General features: G+C 38.6%; 1 protein-coding gene and 2 long non-coding RNA genes across 3 annotated transcripts in view; 2 read left to right on the top strand and 1 right to left on the bottom strand.

Annotated features, from left to right (window-relative positions):
- Nucleotides 1-1,036, top strand: part of LOC104719823 — a 2,043-nt gene extending 1,007 nt beyond the window's left edge. The window contains exons 5-6 of the long non-coding RNA XR_756690.2: nt 616-697; nt 882-1,036. This is a non-coding gene — a long non-coding RNA (uncharacterized LOC104719823). The remainder of the gene's footprint in view (nt 1-615; nt 698-881) is intronic.
- On the top strand, nt 1,716-2,698 carry LOC109127030. The gene is made up of 2 exons (XR_002033722.1): nt 1,716-2,187; nt 2,282-2,698. It is a non-coding gene; the product is annotated as an uncharacterized LOC109127030 (long non-coding RNA).
- On the bottom strand, nt 13,726-14,262 carry LOC104720685. The gene has a single exon (XM_010438562.1). The coding sequence runs from the start codon at nt 14,260-14,262 to the stop codon at nt 13,726-13,728; it is 537 nt and encodes a 178-aa protein (XP_010436864.1).

The following is a 20,532-nucleotide window of genomic DNA, read 5'->3' as shown; positions in this document are numbered from 1 at the left end:
TTTTTTTTTTTTTTGCCAATTGATTTGATTCTCTACTACTACGGAGCTTATTGAACTGTTTTTGATTCAAATGTTTTATTCACTTAGTTAGTGAGAACTCTATTCTTTAACAAGGATTTTTTTATGGCTTTGTTTGCGTTGTATCATCACCAAGAGAGTTAATGTTTTACAGAGACGAACTTGTCCATTGTGTATGGTCATGTAATTCTGATTATAAAGATGACACTAAATCAGGTTCTTTGAATCATGATACAATGATTTGCAAATCAGGTTTTTTTTGTGTTTTCAAGTTTTTGAAGACTGAAATCAAATGGGGTACAATTGATCAGTCCACTTCTGTTCGGATTTATTGTTTTTTTTTTTATATATTTAAGCAATTGACTTTTGTATCATTGTGATCTTAGAATCAAGATTTTGTTTTGTTTTTGTGTTCTTGATCCAACAACAAAAAATTTCTTCACTTTAATAAGAATCCAGATCCGTTTTTGGTTTTGGTTACTTGGTCTGCGGATTCTTAGTTTTGGGGCTTTTAAGTTTTGATGTTTTTGTTTTTGTTTTCTTTTAAAACCCAAAACAGATCATTGACACACATTAATCTACATAGTCTTCTGTCAGATTCTATTTTGGGAACATTGTCCCGAGCAAAATCGTGGACTGTTGGCTTGGTAGTGCATGCATGTTGGGAATTGGAAAAGAGGTTGCTTTTAAAGTTTTGGGTCTTTAAGTTTTGATGTTTTTGTTTTCTTTTAAAACCCAAAACAGATCATTGACAGACATTAATCTAATAGTGTTCTGTCAGGTTCTATTTTGGGAACATTGTCCCGAGCAAAATCGTGAACTGTTGGCTTGGTAGTGCATGCATGTTGGGAATTGGAAAAGAGGTTGCGATGTATTGGATTATCCAACGGCTAAATAAGTCTTAAGACAAAAGACATAGAGCCAAAGAGTTCTCAAAGTTTGGTACCCTCGGCTGGTAAAAACCATAAGGCATGAATAAAGAACCAAGGAGTTCTCAAAGTTTGGTACCCTCGGCTGGTAAAGACCATAAGACATGAATAAAGAACCAAAGAGTTCTCAAAGTTTGGTACCCTCGGCTGGTAAAGACCATAAGACATGAATAAAGAACCAAAGAGTTCTCAAAGTTTGGTACCCTCGGCTGGTAAAGACCATAAGACATGAATAAAGAACCAAAGAGTTCTCAAAGTTTGGTACCCTCGGCTGGTAAAGACCATAAGACATGAATAAAGAACCAAAGAGTTCTCAAAGTTTGGTACCCTCGGCTGGTAAAGACCATAAGACATGAATAAAGAACCAAAGAGTTCTCAAAGTTTGGTACCCTCGGCTGGTAAAGACCATAAGACATGAATAAAGAACCAAAGAGTTCTCAAAGTTTGGTACCCTCGGCTGGTAAAGACCATAAGACATGAATAAAGAACCAAAGAGTTCTCAAAGTTTGGTACCCTCGGCTGGTAAAGACCATAAGACATGAATAAAGAACCAAAGAGTTCTCAAAGTTTGGTACCCTCGGCTGGTAAAGACCATAAGACATGAATAAAGAACCAAAGAGTTCTCAAAGTTTGGTACCCTCGGCTGGTAAAGACCATAAGACATGAATAAAGAACCAAAGAGTTCTCAAAGTTTGGTACCCTCGGCTGGTAAAGACCATAAGACATGAATAAAGAACCAAAGAGTTCTCAAAGTTTGGTACCCTCGGCTGGTAAAGACCATAAGACATGAATAAAGAACCAAAGAGTTCTCAAAGTTTGGTACCCTCGGCTGGTAAAAACCATAAGGCATGAATAAAGAACCAAGGAGTTCTCAAAGTTTGGTACCCTCGGCTGGTAAAAACCATAAGACATGACATAAAAGAACCAAAGAGTTCTGATTGGTACCATCAGCTTGGAAAAACCATAAGACAAAGGAGTTAAAAGACATTGGAAGGGTAGTGCATGCATGTAAGGAAATGAGTTGCGATATGTTGGATGGAGCGGACTACAGAAATCTTAAGACTTGTTTCATGGTAAAAATGACCAGAACTTTGACCAACGTACGACTTAAAGAAGTTTAGCCCAACGAGGTAAGTATATGACATTCACATAAAATGAAGACTAACAAATTCTTTTTTCTTTTTCTTTCAGGTATGTGCTTCTCAAGTTACGGTGTTCAGATTGTCAAGACTTTTGATAGGTATATGCTTTCAAACCTTTTTATTTTTGTTTAAGTGCTTTCCAAACTTGTTTGAATTTAGTATATGAAAATCACAAGTGAGAGACACATACAGCATGCTGAACTCCAAAGTGGTAGTTTCTGGTGCTTTTATCAACCCTTAATGATGACGCAGTTGGGAACAGATTCCACAATTCGAGAGACTAGGTATTATTTTCGGTTTGAAAATCATAAAAATTGCTTGCGTTTCTAGATGAGTACATTGTGTATTATAATTTTACGATTCTCTATGTTTCAGTGCTTGTGTATCATAAGCTCTTTTATCCTATATAGTGGATGTAGAGTCTCTCGTAGATATTTAAGCTCTTTTAGTGCTTGTGTATCATAAGCTCTTTTATCCTATATAGTGGATATTTAAGTTATGTAGATTGTGTTTGTGTTCCTTGAACCTTGAAAGTATTTTTTTGCCTTGTGCTCTAAAACTTTGGTGATTGTTTTAAACATGTGAATGACATCCTAGGATTTTGCATCATCCACTGAGTAAAAGGTTGATTTTACTTTGGCTTTTGAAACATTATATTGTGTGTTGAAAAAACTTAATATCTCTGTTTTGGTGTTTGTATGTATAAATAACTTTTTTCATTTAATGAAATAGATGCATCTTGGGATCTACTGTAGTTACTTATTTTAAAATGTCTGTGATAGTACTGCACATTATGGTAATAATATTATTGAATCTCGAATGTCTTTGTTTTGCGTTATGCTCTAAACCCTTGGTGATTGTTCTAAGCATGTGAAACCACATTATGGAATTCTGCATTTACTATATCTATACTAACTGAATTATGGTAATAATATTGATCTCGAATGTCTTTGTTTTGCGTTATGCTCTGAACCCTTGGTGATTGTTCTAAGCATGTGAAACCACATTTTGGAATTCTTCATTATACTCTATAATGAATACTGTGTTAGATTCTATAATTTATACCCCTTGGCTTGAGTGTTTACTATATCCATACACTAACTGAAAATGTCATAAATTCTCTTGTTTTACGAAATAGATGAACATAGTTGAGACTCGTACAGATTATAATAGTATTTTAGTTAAATCATGAATGGATTTGTTTTTGTTATGTTCTCAATCCTTGGTGATTGGTACAAACATGTTAACTGACATTCTCAAAATTTGCATCATACACTTGTATGATTATTATGTTAGTTTTTACCACTTGTTGTACTCTCTGCCTTAATCTTTTTACAACACTAGTGCCTATCTTTTGGTTAGAATGGAACTCTATCGAATGATTGGTGTATTTGGTTAGAATGCAATGTGTATTCTTTATTCTGTTCTATGCCTTTTGTTTTAATCACACTTTTCTTTATGATTGATGTCAAAATTCAGTTGTAGTCTTTCGGTATAAATTCCATTTTTACCTTTTAATATTTGTTGTTGTTATTGTTGTTGTTGTTTGTTTGTGTTAAACGCACAGCTCGAATTTCAATGTTAGTTTTGTTGAAAAACATAGTTTCTGTATGGTCATGAACATGCATAAGATATAGTTTTTCAGCTTTGTGTTAGATTATAAAATATGTATGGTCAAGAACACCGTTCTTGCATTTTGGTTGGTAGTCCGATAATTCTTTTATCATCATTCTTTGGATGATATATCATTTTGCGTTTCGAAATAGTTAGTGTGGTAAATTATATCAAATTAAAGATATACTATCAATTTTTATGATTGGTTATGAGGATGTAGATAGGATTTCAAATTCTAATCGTTTGTTTAATGCTTGGTATTTTATATGATTAAACATATAACTTGAGGTTGAACACTACTGATACCACCAGATTTAAGTTAGATATTCAAAGAAACTTGTATTCATATTAGGAGTGGGTATTTTGTTTTGGAAGTTATCATATTCCAATAGAAGATGTAACCGAAAACATAATGAGTTTTTCACTGAAAAAATTAAAGAGAAAATAGTCTAGTTTTTCCACACAAACTTGTAAAATTGTATAAATTTATATCTATAGATAAAACATAAAATCAGGATGATACTTATAAACTCTAAAATATATATGTTGAACTCTACTTAAAAACTCAAGCATAAGTTGCCCCAAAACACATAAAACATAATAGTTTTTTTTTTCAAATTATATATTACATATTATTATTACACATTTTTAGACTTTACCGTTTACAAGCGTAAAGACTAAACTTTCAAATGAATTTGAGTAACAAATTATCGAATGCTAATAAATAAAATGAAAAACTATATTTTCACTTTTTTATATAAACAGTAAATATTTTAACTACAAATTATCGAAAAGAAAATTTGAAAGACATTCTTCTTAAAATATAAAATATATGTAACGAATTTAAGTTAATGTGGGTATGGGGAAACTTTTGGAGATACTTGCTAGACAAGAAAAATAAAAACATTTTGTAATCGAAAATCTATAAGGTGTAAAAGAAAAATTCTGCATTCACACATATTTGGGCTTTCACGTGTTAATATAACTAATTACATATTATTTTAATGCAGTGAAAGTATACTTGCAAATATACAAGTCAAAAAATATATTGATTTCTGAAAATCAATATAAATAAAATATTTTAAAAAGGTTATAAAAACATATCAATTAATAAAATAAAGAACATATATATATAACTTATTAATGAAATCATATAAAATGAAATGTTAGTTTTTGTTATTATTAGTACCATAATAATTTAAACAACAAGCTTTCAATAGTTATTATAATTAATTATAAAATGAAGTATATTATCCTTGAATTATCTATAACTTCTTAAGAGAAAATTTAATAATTGTAATAAATATTGACTTATATATATTCATACATAAAAGTAGAAATGAGACCAAATTAGTATAAAGATTATATCTATTCCTTTTCGTGATTATTGATTAAAAAATGGGAATATTGATAAGGAGTATGCTTTCTAATTTTATATTTTTCTGTTTGCTGTTAAAAATATCGAGACATAATCCTTATCATTATAAATAAATTTAATATCCAAAAAAATCATAATATATTTATCTAGAAACAGTAACAAAACTTTTTAATGCTTAGAATCAATGTTTTCTCGGTTTTAATATATTTCGGAACAAGGCTATTAGATTATACAAAATTGTTATAATTACTTGACAAACTATAAATATAATTTTTATCTTTAAAACTCACAAAAACACATATTGCAATAAATTGTCACATTTTATTAATACTTTCTTCACCATGTTAACATATTTTACGGTAGAATGTACTTTCTACTTTCTACTTGAACAATAATTTATTTCAATCAATTTATTCTGGACAAAAAATTAACCAAAAAATTATTGTCGTCGGTCTAACAAAATTACGTGGCTTGATTTGGGACCTTTGCATCATCTTTAATTAAAGTTCTTACCTAATAAGTAATTTTTTTTTGACTGCACCTAATACAGTAATTGATTCTTAATATTGACATAATAATATAGTATTAGATATTCCTAATCAGTATATCCAGAAACCATTCGTGCGAAGGCCAAAATCTGACTACCTGCTAGTGACTACCCAATTAGTGGTAGCCACGCTTGCCTTCGACAAAAGAGTTCCTAGAAAGAACATACCATATCCATAAGACCTATGTATGTACTGTAGATGGCCAAAATAATGAGGATTTTGTCAAATTATACAAGATCTAAGTCACACATACATATATAATTCTTTTTAGACAGCTAAGTTTCTTGTATTTACATGTTTGACAAAGGATGAGTATACGTATATCATTTGGAGATTGCGACCTCCATGGTAATTTTTGAATTTGGATTTTTTTTTGTCAACAAAACAAAAGAAATCAGCTTAGACAAGCTAATTTGTGGGAAAATTGTTTACAAGCAAAATAGGATGCGGAGAGGAACACGCACGACGTGCCAAAGAATTCGCACATACATTAGTATTTCTAGAAACCTGAACCAAAGAAAAGGAAGAAAATTCGTCCCTGTCCATCTGGATATCGTCTAGGTAATTTGCAAAGGCTAGCCATTCCTGGGGCGAAGACACCATCTTCACCAAATTAGAACAGTCCGTGAAAAAAACCACCTTCCGGAAATCATGGCCAATCATGCAGCACATCGCCCAAATGAAAGCTTCCACTTCTGCATGTAACGGAGACACACTACGCCGGAAATTGGTTGCGCCGTGTATAGGAGGAGATCCTGAAGAAGTACACACCCACCCTGCACCTGCAAAAACATCCGTTTCTTTCCAGGAACCATCCACAAAACACCGATGACCTGAGAACACCGACAGGAGGGGAACATGACATCCCCGAGACCGAGAAGGCAATAGGGTAGGGGATGAGGGAACCACATCCAGCTCTGTCTCCACCTGTGCCTGCGGTCATGTCTGTGCCTCACCTACCGCCACCCGGACAACTTCATCATGTTGCTCAATCCGATTTTTGAAAACCCAAGCATTCCGTGCTTTCCAGATATACCACATTAGCCAAGAGAAAGCGGCAACTTGTGAACGCGGGTTTGTAGGACCCAAGAAATGATCCACATTAGCATTAACAAATTCCGTAGGAAACAGATTCGGCCCCACCGGAACATGTGCTAAAGCCCAAACCTGGCGAGCCGGTGGGCACAGAAAGATGGCATGATTTATATTCTCCACCGCAGCCCCGCATCGTGTACACATCTCATCACTATCGACCCCGCGTCGTTGCAAATTAGCCGATACCGAAATGCATCCCATCAAGGCTTGCCACATAAAATGCTGTAATTTTGGTGGGCATGGGACCCGCCAAATCTTGGCAAGAAGAGAAGTAATCTCTGGACCAGCTCCAAAAGCCTGAAATATGTGCGGGATGGCTATCCGTTCCACCGCATACCCTGATTTAACCGTATATGTTCCATGTTTAGTCAATTGCCAGCCCCAGTAATCGTCCTTCGAGCAATTACTTAAAGGCAAAGCTTCTATCAGAGCGGCGTCCATGGGATCAAAATTCTCAAGAAGTAAGTCCCTACGCCCAGTATTCGTTTGACGATCAATCAAAAGAGTCAATCGAAGATTGGGATCCTTAAAAGGACCCTTACTTAAAGTTGTTCTCGGGAATTAAGCTGGAATCCAGGGATCATCATATATAGAAATGGTTTCCCCAGAGCCAACCCTTTTAATAAGCCTTTTGTTAACCAGAGAACGACCTGAAACTATGCTTCTCCATCCATAAGAGGGAGAGTATGACCATATTGGTTCCATGGGATTCGAATTTCAGTAATACATACTCTTAAAAACCCTAGCAAACAGTGAGTCCGGAAAAACCAGCAAACGCCATAATTGTTTAGCCAATAAAACCGTGTTAAAATCATCAACACTTTTAAAGCCCAAACCACCCAACGACTTGCTACAGCAAAGTTTCTCCCAAGCGATCCAATGCATACCTCCAGACTGGCCATTTGAACTCCACCAAAAATTCGCCACAACACTCGTAAGTTTGGATGTTATTTTTTTTGGTAACCGAAAACAAGACATCAGAAAAGTCGGTACAGCAGTTGCAACCGATTTAATCATTACCTCTTTCCCCCCCTTTGATAACAGTTTCGCGGACCATCCAGTGGTCCAATTCTGCAACCGGTCCCAAACTCTCGGGAAGACCTAGATATGACCCCATGCCACCCAATTTGGTTATCCCGAGGACCTCCTGCATCTCCACCTTAGATGAATCGTCCACCTTATGCCCAAACTGAATTGAAGATTTGTCAAAATTTATTTGTTGTCTCGAGGCCGCCTCGTACAACTTTAAAATATTCAACACAACCCCACATTGGTCCCTATCAACCTTATCGAAGAAAAGGCTATCATCTGCAAACAGTAGATGTGTAATTGGTGGACATTTATCAGTCACCTTTATACCCGTAATTCGCTTTTCTTCCTCCGTCTTCCGAATATTTGCAATCAGGACCTCCGTACATAAGATAAAAATATAAGGAGAGAGCGGATCCCCCTATCTTAACCCCCTCTCTGGGACTATCAATCCATTAGGTTGACCATTAAGAAGAACATTGTACTCAACCGAAGAGACACAAAACATTAGCCACATAATCCATTGATCCGCAAACCCCATTTTCCATAGTAGAGCTTCAACAAAACTCCACTCAACTCTATCATACACCTTGCTCATATCCGACTTTATAGCCATAAATTTACCTTTACACGAGTTATTAGTACACAGTCCATGAAACATCTCCTCAGCAATCAGAATATTGTCTGAGATCAATCGTCCCGGAACAAATGCAGACTGGGTCTCTGAGATTAGTCCAGGTAATACCCGCTTTAGCCGTTGGCACAAGACCTTCAAAATTATCTTATATCCTACATTGGATAGACTAATCGGACGCAACTCTGTCATTCGAGTCGGTTTCGCCACCTTGGGTATAAGACATATATGTGTCCGATTCAAGCCCTTTTCAAAAACTCCCTCATCTAAGAACTGATTAACCATTGAGACTATATCCTCCTTAACCACCTTCCATGCCTTCTGGAAAAACAGTGCTATCATCCCATCTGGACCAGGGGCTTTGTTCGGATGAATCATGAATACTGCCTTCCTTACCTCTGCCTCTGTGGCAGGGGCCGTTAACCGTGAGTTATCCGTGTCTGTGATAACAGTTTTGACCTCCTTTAACACCTCCTCAAAATTATCCGGAGAAATTGTAGCAAACAACTCCTCAAAATATGACACTGCCGTAGCACAAATATCTTGATCCTCAGTCGACCAAACACCATGTTGATTAAACAGGCCCACTATCCGATTCCGGGCCCGGCGTTGTTTTGTTTGAGCCTGAAAATACTTAGTATTTTTATCTCCCACCCTCATCCAACGATTCCTACTCTTTTGGTACCAATGTATCTCTTCATACCAACATGCCTCACGTAAACGGGCGTTGAGATCCGAAATAACCTCCGGACCCGTCCCGTCATCAACCTGAGCCACCTCCAATTGGCATTTAATATCCTCAATCAGATCCCTCCCGTAAGGAACTTGCTGTTTCCGCCACCGAGATATCGCTCGTCTACAACTAACAATTTTTGAATTCGGATTGAAAACATTTAATTTATATTTCCTTACAACCTGTAGTTTAGACAAATCCCTTTTGGACATATATAGCAAAAAAATTGTAATTGCTAAATGTAAATGTTACATACGTTGAATTTGTATTTTGTAATGTGATGAAGATATTCTAACGTGTAGTATGTTATAAATATCTTTAATCTTTACATATTAAATTATTTTTTCAGATAATTTTTGTGACCCAAATTTAAAATAACATTATTTGATTCTGTCAAATTCTTATTTTACAAATTCTGTAGAAAAAATACAGTTTAGGAAGAAAAAAAAATATTCTTGTAAGTGGCAATAAAGAAGACAAAAATACAGTAAAGTTATAAAATAATAAGACAATGATATAATAAAACAAAGCTAATATCTTTCCTCAATCCACACACATATCAGATCTCTATGTATATCATGTAAATGTTACGTACGTTATAACTCAATTAGCATACTATAACTCAATCATCAATATTAACAATAATAAGACATTTGGTTTTGTTATTATTCCCTTTCTTTTTGAAGTCAAACTGTATAGATTTACAGTATCACTAAGATACCAAACTTTTAAATTACATGGTATTTCCACACGTTAGCATAACTATATTGATATTTACATTAATCTCTTTGAAATAATAAAGTGTTTATATTTTGCAAGCCTAAATTCTGCTGATAAATTTGTTTAATGTATATGATGGACACATGTGCTCAACAACTCAAAGTGAGCAAATTACTTGTCTAGGCGTACGTCTAACCTAACCCAAAGTGTTCGTGTACTGTTTGTTGGGAATTTGGGAGCTTTCTTAGGCCAACCCATCTCTAATTTAATAGTGGGGTTTATTCACGTGAGCATTTGAGAATGAACAACTTATCTCAGGTGCAGCTACTTTTTCTTACTTGTAAATTTGTTATGATGGTAATGATGGTACTGAAAAAACAAATGTTACCTACCCCAAATTACCACATTTTAAAATTGGACAAGAGCTGTGGGACTATACGAAACTACGAAGTGTCCATCTCAAGGAGTCAATACCAAGATTAGAAATGAATGCAGTAAAACAGAAAAAGGAACATAAAAATTAAATGCCGACATTTATGTGTTGCAGCATTTAATATATGATAACTTGTCTTATATGATTATATTAAAAATATCTAACGGTTAACATTTTTTTTTTTTGTCAGCTGATATTATAAATTTTAGAAAGAAACAAGGTGAATTACAACTTAGCCGGCGAAAAACAAAGATATTTCTGGAATCTAAAGCCCATAAAAGGGAAACTAAGCTGGCGAACAAACAGAAGTTCCCAGAACATAAAACGAAAACAAATTACAAAGTAGTGAAATGCATTATCCGGGAACGATTATCCAGGAACCCCAAAAAGGGGATGAACCCTTCAATAAAAATTTAGGTAACCAGACATAAACCCTTAAACAATACACTAGTCTTAAGATGCAAAAAAAACTCTTCTCTTCAAACACTTAGATGAGAACTACCAAGGATGCCCACAGCCAACCCCAAGCTAAGATCAACCACCTCCTTTCATGAAGAGAACCAATCTCTAGAACCATAACCAAAGACTTCATAACCCGGCAAGCAAAGACTCAAAACGCTTCCGAATGCGACGATGACGACAACAACGTCCAAAATCGTCTGAGTAGAAGTCTTAAAAGCAATCAGATCTCAACAGATCATGCAGAGCAAGGACAAGGAGCATAGCCTAACCTCTCGATAAAACCGAACTCAAAAGAGCCTAATGATGGAACGAAGAAGCTATCTACCACATCGAACAAAACACCCAAGAGAAGAGCCAACTACAAACAACTAAGACTATCATAACTTCTAACAAGCCGAAGCCTAAGCTTATAAAGGGAAACATCCTTATGGGAATCAACGGCTGGAAAAGTAGAGCAAGGGTGATGGACGAGACAATGGCTGGGCAGATAAAACGCAATCACAACCAAACAACACAAACGGGTTCAAAGCGACGAAAAGCACATGAACAGGTACAAACGAAGGGAAGGGTCAAGATGATATATTATTCTTCGAGTCGTACCGTGGAATTTCTAGCTCCGAAATTAAAACCATCAACTTGCAACCACAAAACCCAACAAAGAACGTGATGAAACCATGGCCAGCTCAACCAAACCACACGGACGTGAGGACCAGCTTGAACCCGAGCAAGCATTAGAGGAGCAGCTTGAACCTGAGGAAGCATCGGAGGACCAGCTTGAACCAGAGGAAGCACCAGAGGAGCAGCTTGTACCAGCGGAAGAAGCGGAGGAAGCATTGATCGTCCCGGCGGTCCTATAACAAGGTCACGGTCCAAGAGGTTCAACCAAGCCATCAATGCAATACTTAAGGAGTTGGACAAGAAGCTAGAAGACGTGACTCAAACCACATTCACCATGCTCACAGCTCAAGGTGCTCGGTAAAGGGTAAAGTGTTGCTTTGGTGCTCTTTTTCCCTTGGTCAAGTTTTGTCCCATTGGGTTTTCTTGACAAGGTTTTTAATGAGGCCTAAGTAACATTTTTAGACCCCCTTTGCCAGCCCAAGTCGTGGTCCAAGGTCAAATACAAAAGCCTTGGCCCATTTTCTATCTTTTCTCTTATTCAAACTTGCATTTAATGTTTTGTAATTTCCTAGACATTATGCATGAGCTAGACCTTGGAAAAGCTCTTGCATGATTTCCTAGGCCTTTATTTCTCTCCTCTATCTCGTCCACCCCTTCTCCTATAAAAAGACAATGTAACTCTTCTTTGTAAACCATCAAACATTTTAATCAAAAACTTCTTTCTACTTGTTTGATCTGAGGAGTGTGTAATATCTTCTCAACTTGTTTATTTCTTAGTGTGTCATATCTAAGATATATCCAAGCCTGTAGTCTAAGAGACTTTCACCTCTCTTGGAAGTACATCTCAATTCCCCTTCAAATCCGCTGCATTCCACCTATTTCACCTTCATCGCCATTCATCTCTCCATTCCGCTGCATCTTCAATCCATTGATCATCATCAATCCGTCTGTTTATCTTCAAGACCTTGCAAGTGTGTTCTTGGGAGCAGATTCCTTGCCAGGAGTCTATCAGAACGCTCCTACCGCTATGCCCAAATCCGAGATCGAAACTCTAACCAAACCACAAGACTCCCCAATCAAGGGCCAAACTTCAACCACATCTACAATAAACAGAAGAGAGAAAATCAAACTAAGAGGCTCAGATGCTTACTGAAAGACCCCGACCCCGGCCATTCGATGGCCGATGAGGTTCTCTCGTCCCTTACTCTCTACTTAGTCATATTATACGGTCCATTCTTTAAACAAGGTTCATTTGCACATTCTGTGATTCAATATTTAGAGTCTACATGATATAACTTAGAGTAAAGCAAACATTCGAGTATTATATTAAATAATCAAAGGATTCGATACAACTTATGAGTATGCATAATAAGCTAGTACAAGTTGTATAATCGATCCTAGCTACCCATATCACCACCACTCATCATCCCGGCCATGAGTCTCGCGCCTAAGCAGTTCCTTTCCCGCGATCACTCTTCTTCCCTGAAATCCAAGTAGCCATCAATAAAATTTCCTTTAAGTCGTACAATGTCATGCAATACATGCTATGTGCTAACATCCGTCCAATATAGCGGTCGGCCGGTAGAGAGTTTCCCGCGCATCAGTTCGGACGGTGTACCGAGGATCTGTACAGATCCCCGGCCAGCCGCCAAGCCGCGTTTACTTTTCTTCGTCCGAACCGTCCGTACTCGGACACCCCGGATGGTACGCTGGTCGGTAGGGAGGTAGTGTGTGCATCAGTTCGGCCGTATCACGGTCGAGCCGCACCCCCTTTCCTCCGACCAACTGAACCAACCGAAGCATTATATATGCTTATACCCGATGATGCAACTACCCAGTCCCTCAGAACCCATAAGGTCGGTATTTCACCGTACCTCCGTCACTACCACCTTACTCGCTGCACAATTCGGCCTTAGAAACCTTTCTCTCGATCTTTCTCTTGATCTCACTCAAGATTTTACTATATTTTTTTCCGATTTCCGCTAATGCCTCGAAATGAATGTCGCGGCCTCTATATATAGGATGTTGGCCGAATTCTAGGCCCCAAAAGGCACCTTACGACACAACCGTCCGATCGCACATGTTCGGCCATACCTGTTCGGCCATGTCTGTTCGGCCATATCTGTCGGCCATGTCCGTTCAGCCATACCTGTTTGGTCCCAAACTCCCCAGCTGATCTGCACACCGTCCACTACCGTACAGCTGGCCGATCTGGGTCGAGCTGGGTCGAGCTGACTGGCAGATGATCGTAGCTGGCCAAACTGTCCGCAGCTGGCGAGAGCTGTCCGCAGCTGGCCGAGAGCTTTCCGGAGCTGGCCGATCTTTGTCCCTTACTTGGTTTGTTTTCCCTCATTGTCCGAGCTAATGCATAGCTAAACTCCCGACTTGTCCGAGATTTCCCTACCATCTCGGACCAAGCCACGACCTACGATCCTATTCAAGATCGCGGACGTTACAATTCTTCCCCCTTGAAAGGGATTCGTCCCCAAATCCGGATCAAGTTGGTCTTCACTCATCTCCTTAAACCACTTGCGATAATTCGCCTTCATCTTGTTCTCAGTCTCCCAAGTAGCTTCTTTGTGTCCACCGCAGTTCCATAAGATCTTCACCATGTTAATCTTTTTTCTGCGCATTCCCTTTACCATTCGGTAAATGATTTGAATAGGCGTGGCTTCCACCATCAAGTTTTCTTGCAACTCGCGTGGTACGTCCTCGACCACTTCGTCCTCCTCACTTAGGCATTTCCGTAATTGTGATACATGAAAAACCTTATGAAAGACGTCTAGCTTCGGTGGTAACTCCAATTTGTATGCCACCGCGCCTATCCGTTCGATCACCTTGTACGGGCCAACGAACATTGGGCTCAACTTTTTCCTTTTGGTAAATTGCCCTTTTCCCTTATAGGTCATCGCCTTAAGGTACACTAAGTCGCCCACTTCAAACTCCAACTCCTTCCGACGCTTGTCCCCATAACTTTTTTGTCGGTTTTGGGCTTCTTTCAACTTGATTTTCAGGAACTTCAACTTTTTGGCCGTCTCGTCCACAATCTCCGGTCCGAATAACGTCCGTAAAGTGCTTCATAAGGCGACATTCCAATACTAGCTTGGTAGCTATTGTTGTATGCGAATTCTACCAAGTTCAAGTACTTTTCCCAACTTCCGCCCCAATCCAGTACACAAGCTCGCAACATGTCCTCGAGTGTCTGAATTGTTCTCTCGGACTGCCCATCAGTTTGTGGGGGGTAGGCCGTACTCAGGTTCACCCTTTTTCCCAACGCCTTTTGAAAAGCTTTCCAGAAATGTGAAGTGAACCGCGTATCACGGTCCGAGACAATACTCACCGGCACTCCGTGCAAACGGACGATATCCTCGATGTATCTGACCGCGATTACCTCGGCTCCATCTATTTCCGCGATTGCGATGAAGTGTGCAGATTTGGTCAATTTGTCCACCACTACCTAAACCGCATCATGCTTTAGCTTACTCATAGGCAATCCGGTCACAAAGTCCATCATCACAGGATCCCATTTCCATTCCAGCATGGGTAAACTTTGGACTAGTCCGCTTGGCACTTGATGCTCGACCTTGAGGAGTTGGCAGGTTTTACACTTGGCAACCTAGGCGGCCACATCTCTTTTCATTCCCTTCCAGTGATAGTATCTTTTTAGATTGCGATACATCTTGGTCGAACCAGGGTGGATCGAAAACTTGGACTGGTGCGTTTCCTTTAGAATTTCCTCTCTTATCTCCTTACTTTGCGGCACACACACCCGTCTATTTATCACAATGGTAACATTGTTCGATGTCTAAATTTCTGTCTTATTATCCTCCGCCCAACTCTTAAGTTCCTCGTCCTTTTCCTGAGCCAAACGAATTCTACTAAGTAGTTCTGCTTGATCGGCCGCTCCCAGGCCTAGTGGTTCAAACTCCTTAGACAATGCATTTAAATGTAAAGTCCTCATCATGTAAACCAATGCTTCTTGATTTTTCTCGGCTTCCACATCGCAACGTCTCCTACTTAAGGCATCCGCGACTTGATTTGCCTTTCCTGGGTGATAGGCGATGTCTAAGTCGTAATCTGCGACAAACTCCATCCACCTCATTTGCCTTAGATTTAACTCCGACTGGGTGAATATGAACTTTAGACTCTTCTGGTCGGTAAAGATTTGAACCTTGGCTCCATAGAGGTATGAACGCCAAATCTTCAACGCGAACACCACCACGACCATTTCAAGTGATACCAACTTGAAAGACCTCGACCCCGGCGATTCGATGGCCGATGAGGTTCTCTCGTCCCTTACTCTCTACTTAGTCATATTATACGGTCCATTCTTTAAACAAAGTTCATTTACACATTCTGTAATTCAATATTTAGAGTCTACATGATATAACTTAGAGTAAAGCAAACATTCCAGTATTATATTAAATAATCAAATGATTCGATACAACTTATGAGTTTGCATAATAAGCTAGTACAAGTTGTATAATCGATCCTAGCTACCCATATCACCACCACTCATCATCCCGACCATGAGTCTCGCGCCTAAGCAGTTCCTTTCCCGCGATCACTCTCCTTCCCTGAAAACCAAGTAGCCATCAATAACATTTCTTTTAAGTCGTACAATGTCATGCAATACATGCTAAGTGCTAACATCCGTCCAATACAGCGGTCGGCCGGTAGAGAGTTATCTCGCGCATCAGTTCGGAAGGTGTACCGAGGATCTGTACAGATCCCCGTCTAGCCGCTGAGCCGCATTTACTTTTTTCTGTCTGAACCGTCCGTACTCGGATACCCCGGATGGCATGCTGGTTGGTAGGAAGGTAGTATGCGCATCATTTCGGCCGTATCACGTCCGAGCCGCACCCCCTTTCCTCCGACCAACTGGACCAACCGAAGCATTATATATGCTTATACGAGATGATGCAAGTACCCTGTCCCTCAGAACCCATAAGGTCGATATTTCACCGTACCTCCGTCACTCCCACCTTACTCGCCGCACTCTTCGGCCTTAGAAACCTTCCTTCGATCTTTCTCTTGATCTCACTGTGTTTTTTCCGATTTCCGCTGATGCCTCGAAATGAATGTCGCGGCCTCTATATATAGGATGTTGGCCGAAGTCTAGGCCCCAAAAGGCACCTTACGGACAAGCCCGTCCGATCGCACATGTTTGGCTATACCTGTTCGGCCATGTCCGTTTGGCCATACCTGTCGGCCATGTCCGTTCAGCTATACCTGTTTGGTCCCGAACTCCCCAGCTGACCTGCACACCGTCCACTACCGTACAGCTGACCGAGCTGGGTCGAGTTGGGTCGAGCTGACTGGCAGCTGATCGTAGCTGGCCAAACTGTCCGCAGCTGGCCGAGAGCTGTCCGCAGCTGGCCGAGAGTTGTCCGCAGCTGGCTGAGAGCTTTCCGGAGCTGACCGATCTTTGTTCCTTACTTGGCTTGTTTTCCCTCATTGTCCGAGCTAATGCATAGCTATACTCCCGACTTGTCCGAGATCTCCCTACCATCTCTACTCCCGACTTGTCTGAGATCTCCCTACCATCTCGGACCAAGCCACGGCCTACGATCCTATTCAGGATCGCGAGCGTTACGCTTACACCATGGTCAAGGAAGACAACGAAGTCACGGTTAAAGGCCACATAATCGGCGATCCTCCAACAATCGAACCATCCCAACAAAAGCTAGTGCAATGAAATCCGGTTGAGACAGCCACTAATCAAATGGCAAACCAACCCAAGGTCAGATTCACCATCTAAGAGAAACGTTGAAACTGAAACATAGCCTCACAACCACCATTACGAAGCAAGAGCCACAACCACTTCGCTCGCCACTAGAGATCTCAAAGACTACCACCGCTAATACAAAGTAAAGACAAGAAAGGATCTAAAGAGCCCTCTCAAAGCGCCGTGGTGGCCGCCGAAGAGGCAAATCTGAGAACTCAAAAACTGTAGCAGGGAGGCTAGACCTAATCGCAAGAGGAGAGAGGTTTTATTAATACTCTTTATAATATCGTTGTCGGATCCCATATTCTGTACACCTGGTTAACATCTAAACATCATCTTTACTTGTGTTATCATATATATAGGCTCCGAATGGAGATAGTGTATCAGGCGTAGCAGATCTAGCGGATCAAGCGGAAAAAAGTGGATCTAGCGGATCTAGTGAAACAAGTGTGGATCTAGTGGATCAAGCGGTTTAAAATTTATGTTTGAATGGTAAAAATGGTTCAAAATACAGTACAAATTTAAAATAATATATTTTAATTTTAAAATTAGTATTTAATTTTTCATAAGTAGATTCTAATTAATATTGTATTATATGAATATTAATTATTTTTACATACTAAATTTGAGTTTTTTTATAATTTTGTATTACATTATTGTGTAGACATGAATCATAAATCTTATATAATTGTGTATATATATAATATATGTCGATGGTATAAACATTTATAATATTATACATATACAATTATAAACCTTAGTCAAAAACATAAAAATATTATACATATACAATTATAACTTTTCCTCACTAAAAGTTTACAAACCTTATTTGCTATTAAATTTTTATTCATAATATTGTCTTATTANGAATATTAATTATTTTTACATACTAAATTTGAGTTTTTTTATAATTTTGTATTACATTATTGTGTAGACATGAATCATAAATCTTATATAATTGTGTATATATATAATATATGTCGATGGTATAAACATTTATAATATTATACATATACAATTATAAACCTTAGTCAAAAACATAAAAATATTATACATATACAATTATAACTTTTCCTCACTAAAAGTTTACAAACCTTATTTGCTATTAACTTTTTATTCATAATATTGTCTTATTTGCTATAAAAAATTTACTAGCATTTCTTTCACATAAGTAAAAAAAATTAACTACAACAGCATTACTATAAATTATTATAAAAATTTAAATTTACGTTTACATATATAGAGATACTTTTAAAATATATATAAATTACAGGTTATGAGCCATGTATAAAAGTTTTTAATTCTATTGATTTCCTTATTAATTAACAACTAAAAACATCCCAACATTATGATTAATTAAAATTATAACTAATTTAGTCAAAAGCATAAAGGTATGAAACTTTTCATTTACTAAAATAAAACTAACTACATCAATGTTAAAAGTGGTTCATTCACTTGAAACACCCTCATATCTACACAAAAGTGGTTCATTCACTTTTTTTACTAAAAGACAAGAGTTTCTTATCTACATGTGTTCCTTCACTTTTTTTTTATTTTTGTTTTTACAGTTGCTGAATGGGAACACATAAGTGAAAAGACCACTTGAGCTGAAGAACCATTCATTTTCCCACTCCCCATTCAAAGTCATACTATCTAAATGACTTTACATCATCATATCGTGTCAGATCCAAAACAATAAAAGACCAGATTTTCTTATATATGGAATCTGATCATTTACTTTTTAGAACTTTTTTTTTTCCAACCACACATTTAAAATTAAAAGAGAACTCCGAGATTGGTCGCCCAAACCAGAGGGAAAGAGTTTACAAAAGAAATTTCAGAAACTAAGGTCCTTGAAGACCGGGCTAAACAATCTGCTCTTGCGTTAGACTCACGAGGGATCTTGTCCAGAGTGAAGAAAGGGAAAGAAGATCTGAGAATAGAGAAGTCCTCCAGTAAAATCGTAAAGGCTGGCCAGTTGTCGGGCTTCTGCACCATCGCGATAAGCTCTGCACAATCCGTCTCAAAAGCTTGACAATCCACTCTTGCCTCCAAAATAGACTCCATGGCCCAGAGCAAGGCTTGTAGTTCCGCATGTAAGGGGGTAAGGCCACGTCGCTGACTCCGAGCTCCCAAAAGAATCGTTGAATCATCCCCATCACAAAACCACCACCCCAAACCCTGTAAAACATCCGAATTTTTCCATGAACCATCAAATTGACAACGGATATACGGCTCCCTAATTTCCAAAGAAGCCTGGGGATTTAAAAAACTATCAGAGAGAGATTTGGCCTCAGCCCACAATAATCTGTCATTTGTTGCCTGATTTAAAATCTCTGTCGGTTCTGCCTCTAAACCCTGAAAAACCTTTTTATTCCTATCTTTCCATATCGACCAAAGTATCCAAGGGAGATAAATAGAAATATCAGCAATCCCGGACTGCCCTGCCGCCCGCCAATAAATAAAATCCAGATTCGCATAGATTGATGCATATGGAAAACCTTCGGCTTCTAGTGATAAAGGAGACAACTCCCAAATACTCATTGATCGCGGACATTTAAAAAGAGCGTGGTTAATGGTTTCCGATTCTAGACCACACCGCTTACACTGAATATCACATCGGACGCCACGGTGTGCAAGCCGTTCCAATACAGGAAGAGTTCCAGAAGCGATCTGCCAGAAAAAATGTTGAACCTTGGAGGGAACCTCAAGTTTCCACGCATGGGCGCGAAGAGCCAGCACGTAGGTCCAATTTCCACTCTCGAGATTAATTCCCGTGCTAACCGATAACCAGACTTCACGGAGTACTTCCCTGATTTAGTAAAATGCCAAACTAAAGAGTCTGGTTTAAAAACTTTGCTGACCGCGATACTCCTAATAATCGGAATATCCTCCGGATCAAAAAACTCCTCCAGAATAGATATATGCCAATCCTTCGTAGATGGATTAATTAAATGATTAACTATCAAACTTGGAAGCAATAGTCGACCTCGACCATTAGCTGGTCTTGGACGAGTATCCAGTAACCACGGATCCCGCCACACTGAGATGGAGCAGCCAGAGCCTACCGCCCATCTCGCACCCTGCTCCACTAATACCTTAGTTGAGTAGATACTCCGCCAAGCAAAGGAAGGGTGATATGGTTTTTTAGCCGAAAGAGGGTGTTTGTTCCTGAAGTACCTACCACACATTACTCGAGCCATTAGGGAATTCAGATAATGGATAAGACGCCAGTACTGTTTTGCCAGCATTGCATCATTAAATTGTTCAAGAGCTCGGAAACCTATACCCCCTTCACATTTATCTTTACACATTTTATCCCAAGCTACCCAGTGCATGCCACGAGCCTTATCATTCGACTTCCACCAGAAGGTAGATATAGCACTCGTCAATCGGGAAGTCAGCTCCTGCGGGAGCTTATAACATGACATAACATGGGTAGGAAGTGCTG

This window comes from Camelina sativa, chromosome 10 (genome assembly GCF_000633955.1).
Source record: "Camelina sativa cultivar DH55 chromosome 10, Cs, whole genome shotgun sequence".
Taxonomy (NCBI): Eukaryota; Viridiplantae; Streptophyta; class Magnoliopsida; order Brassicales; family Brassicaceae; genus Camelina; species Camelina sativa.
Note: the sequence above shows the minus strand (reverse complement) of the source record. Positions and strands in the feature narration are given on the sequence as shown.

Coding starts and splice junctions, on each gene's coding strand:
- LOC104720685 (XM_010438562.1), bottom strand. CDS start 14,262: ATGACCTATAAGGGAAAAGGGCAATTTACCAAAAGGAAAAAGTTGAGC.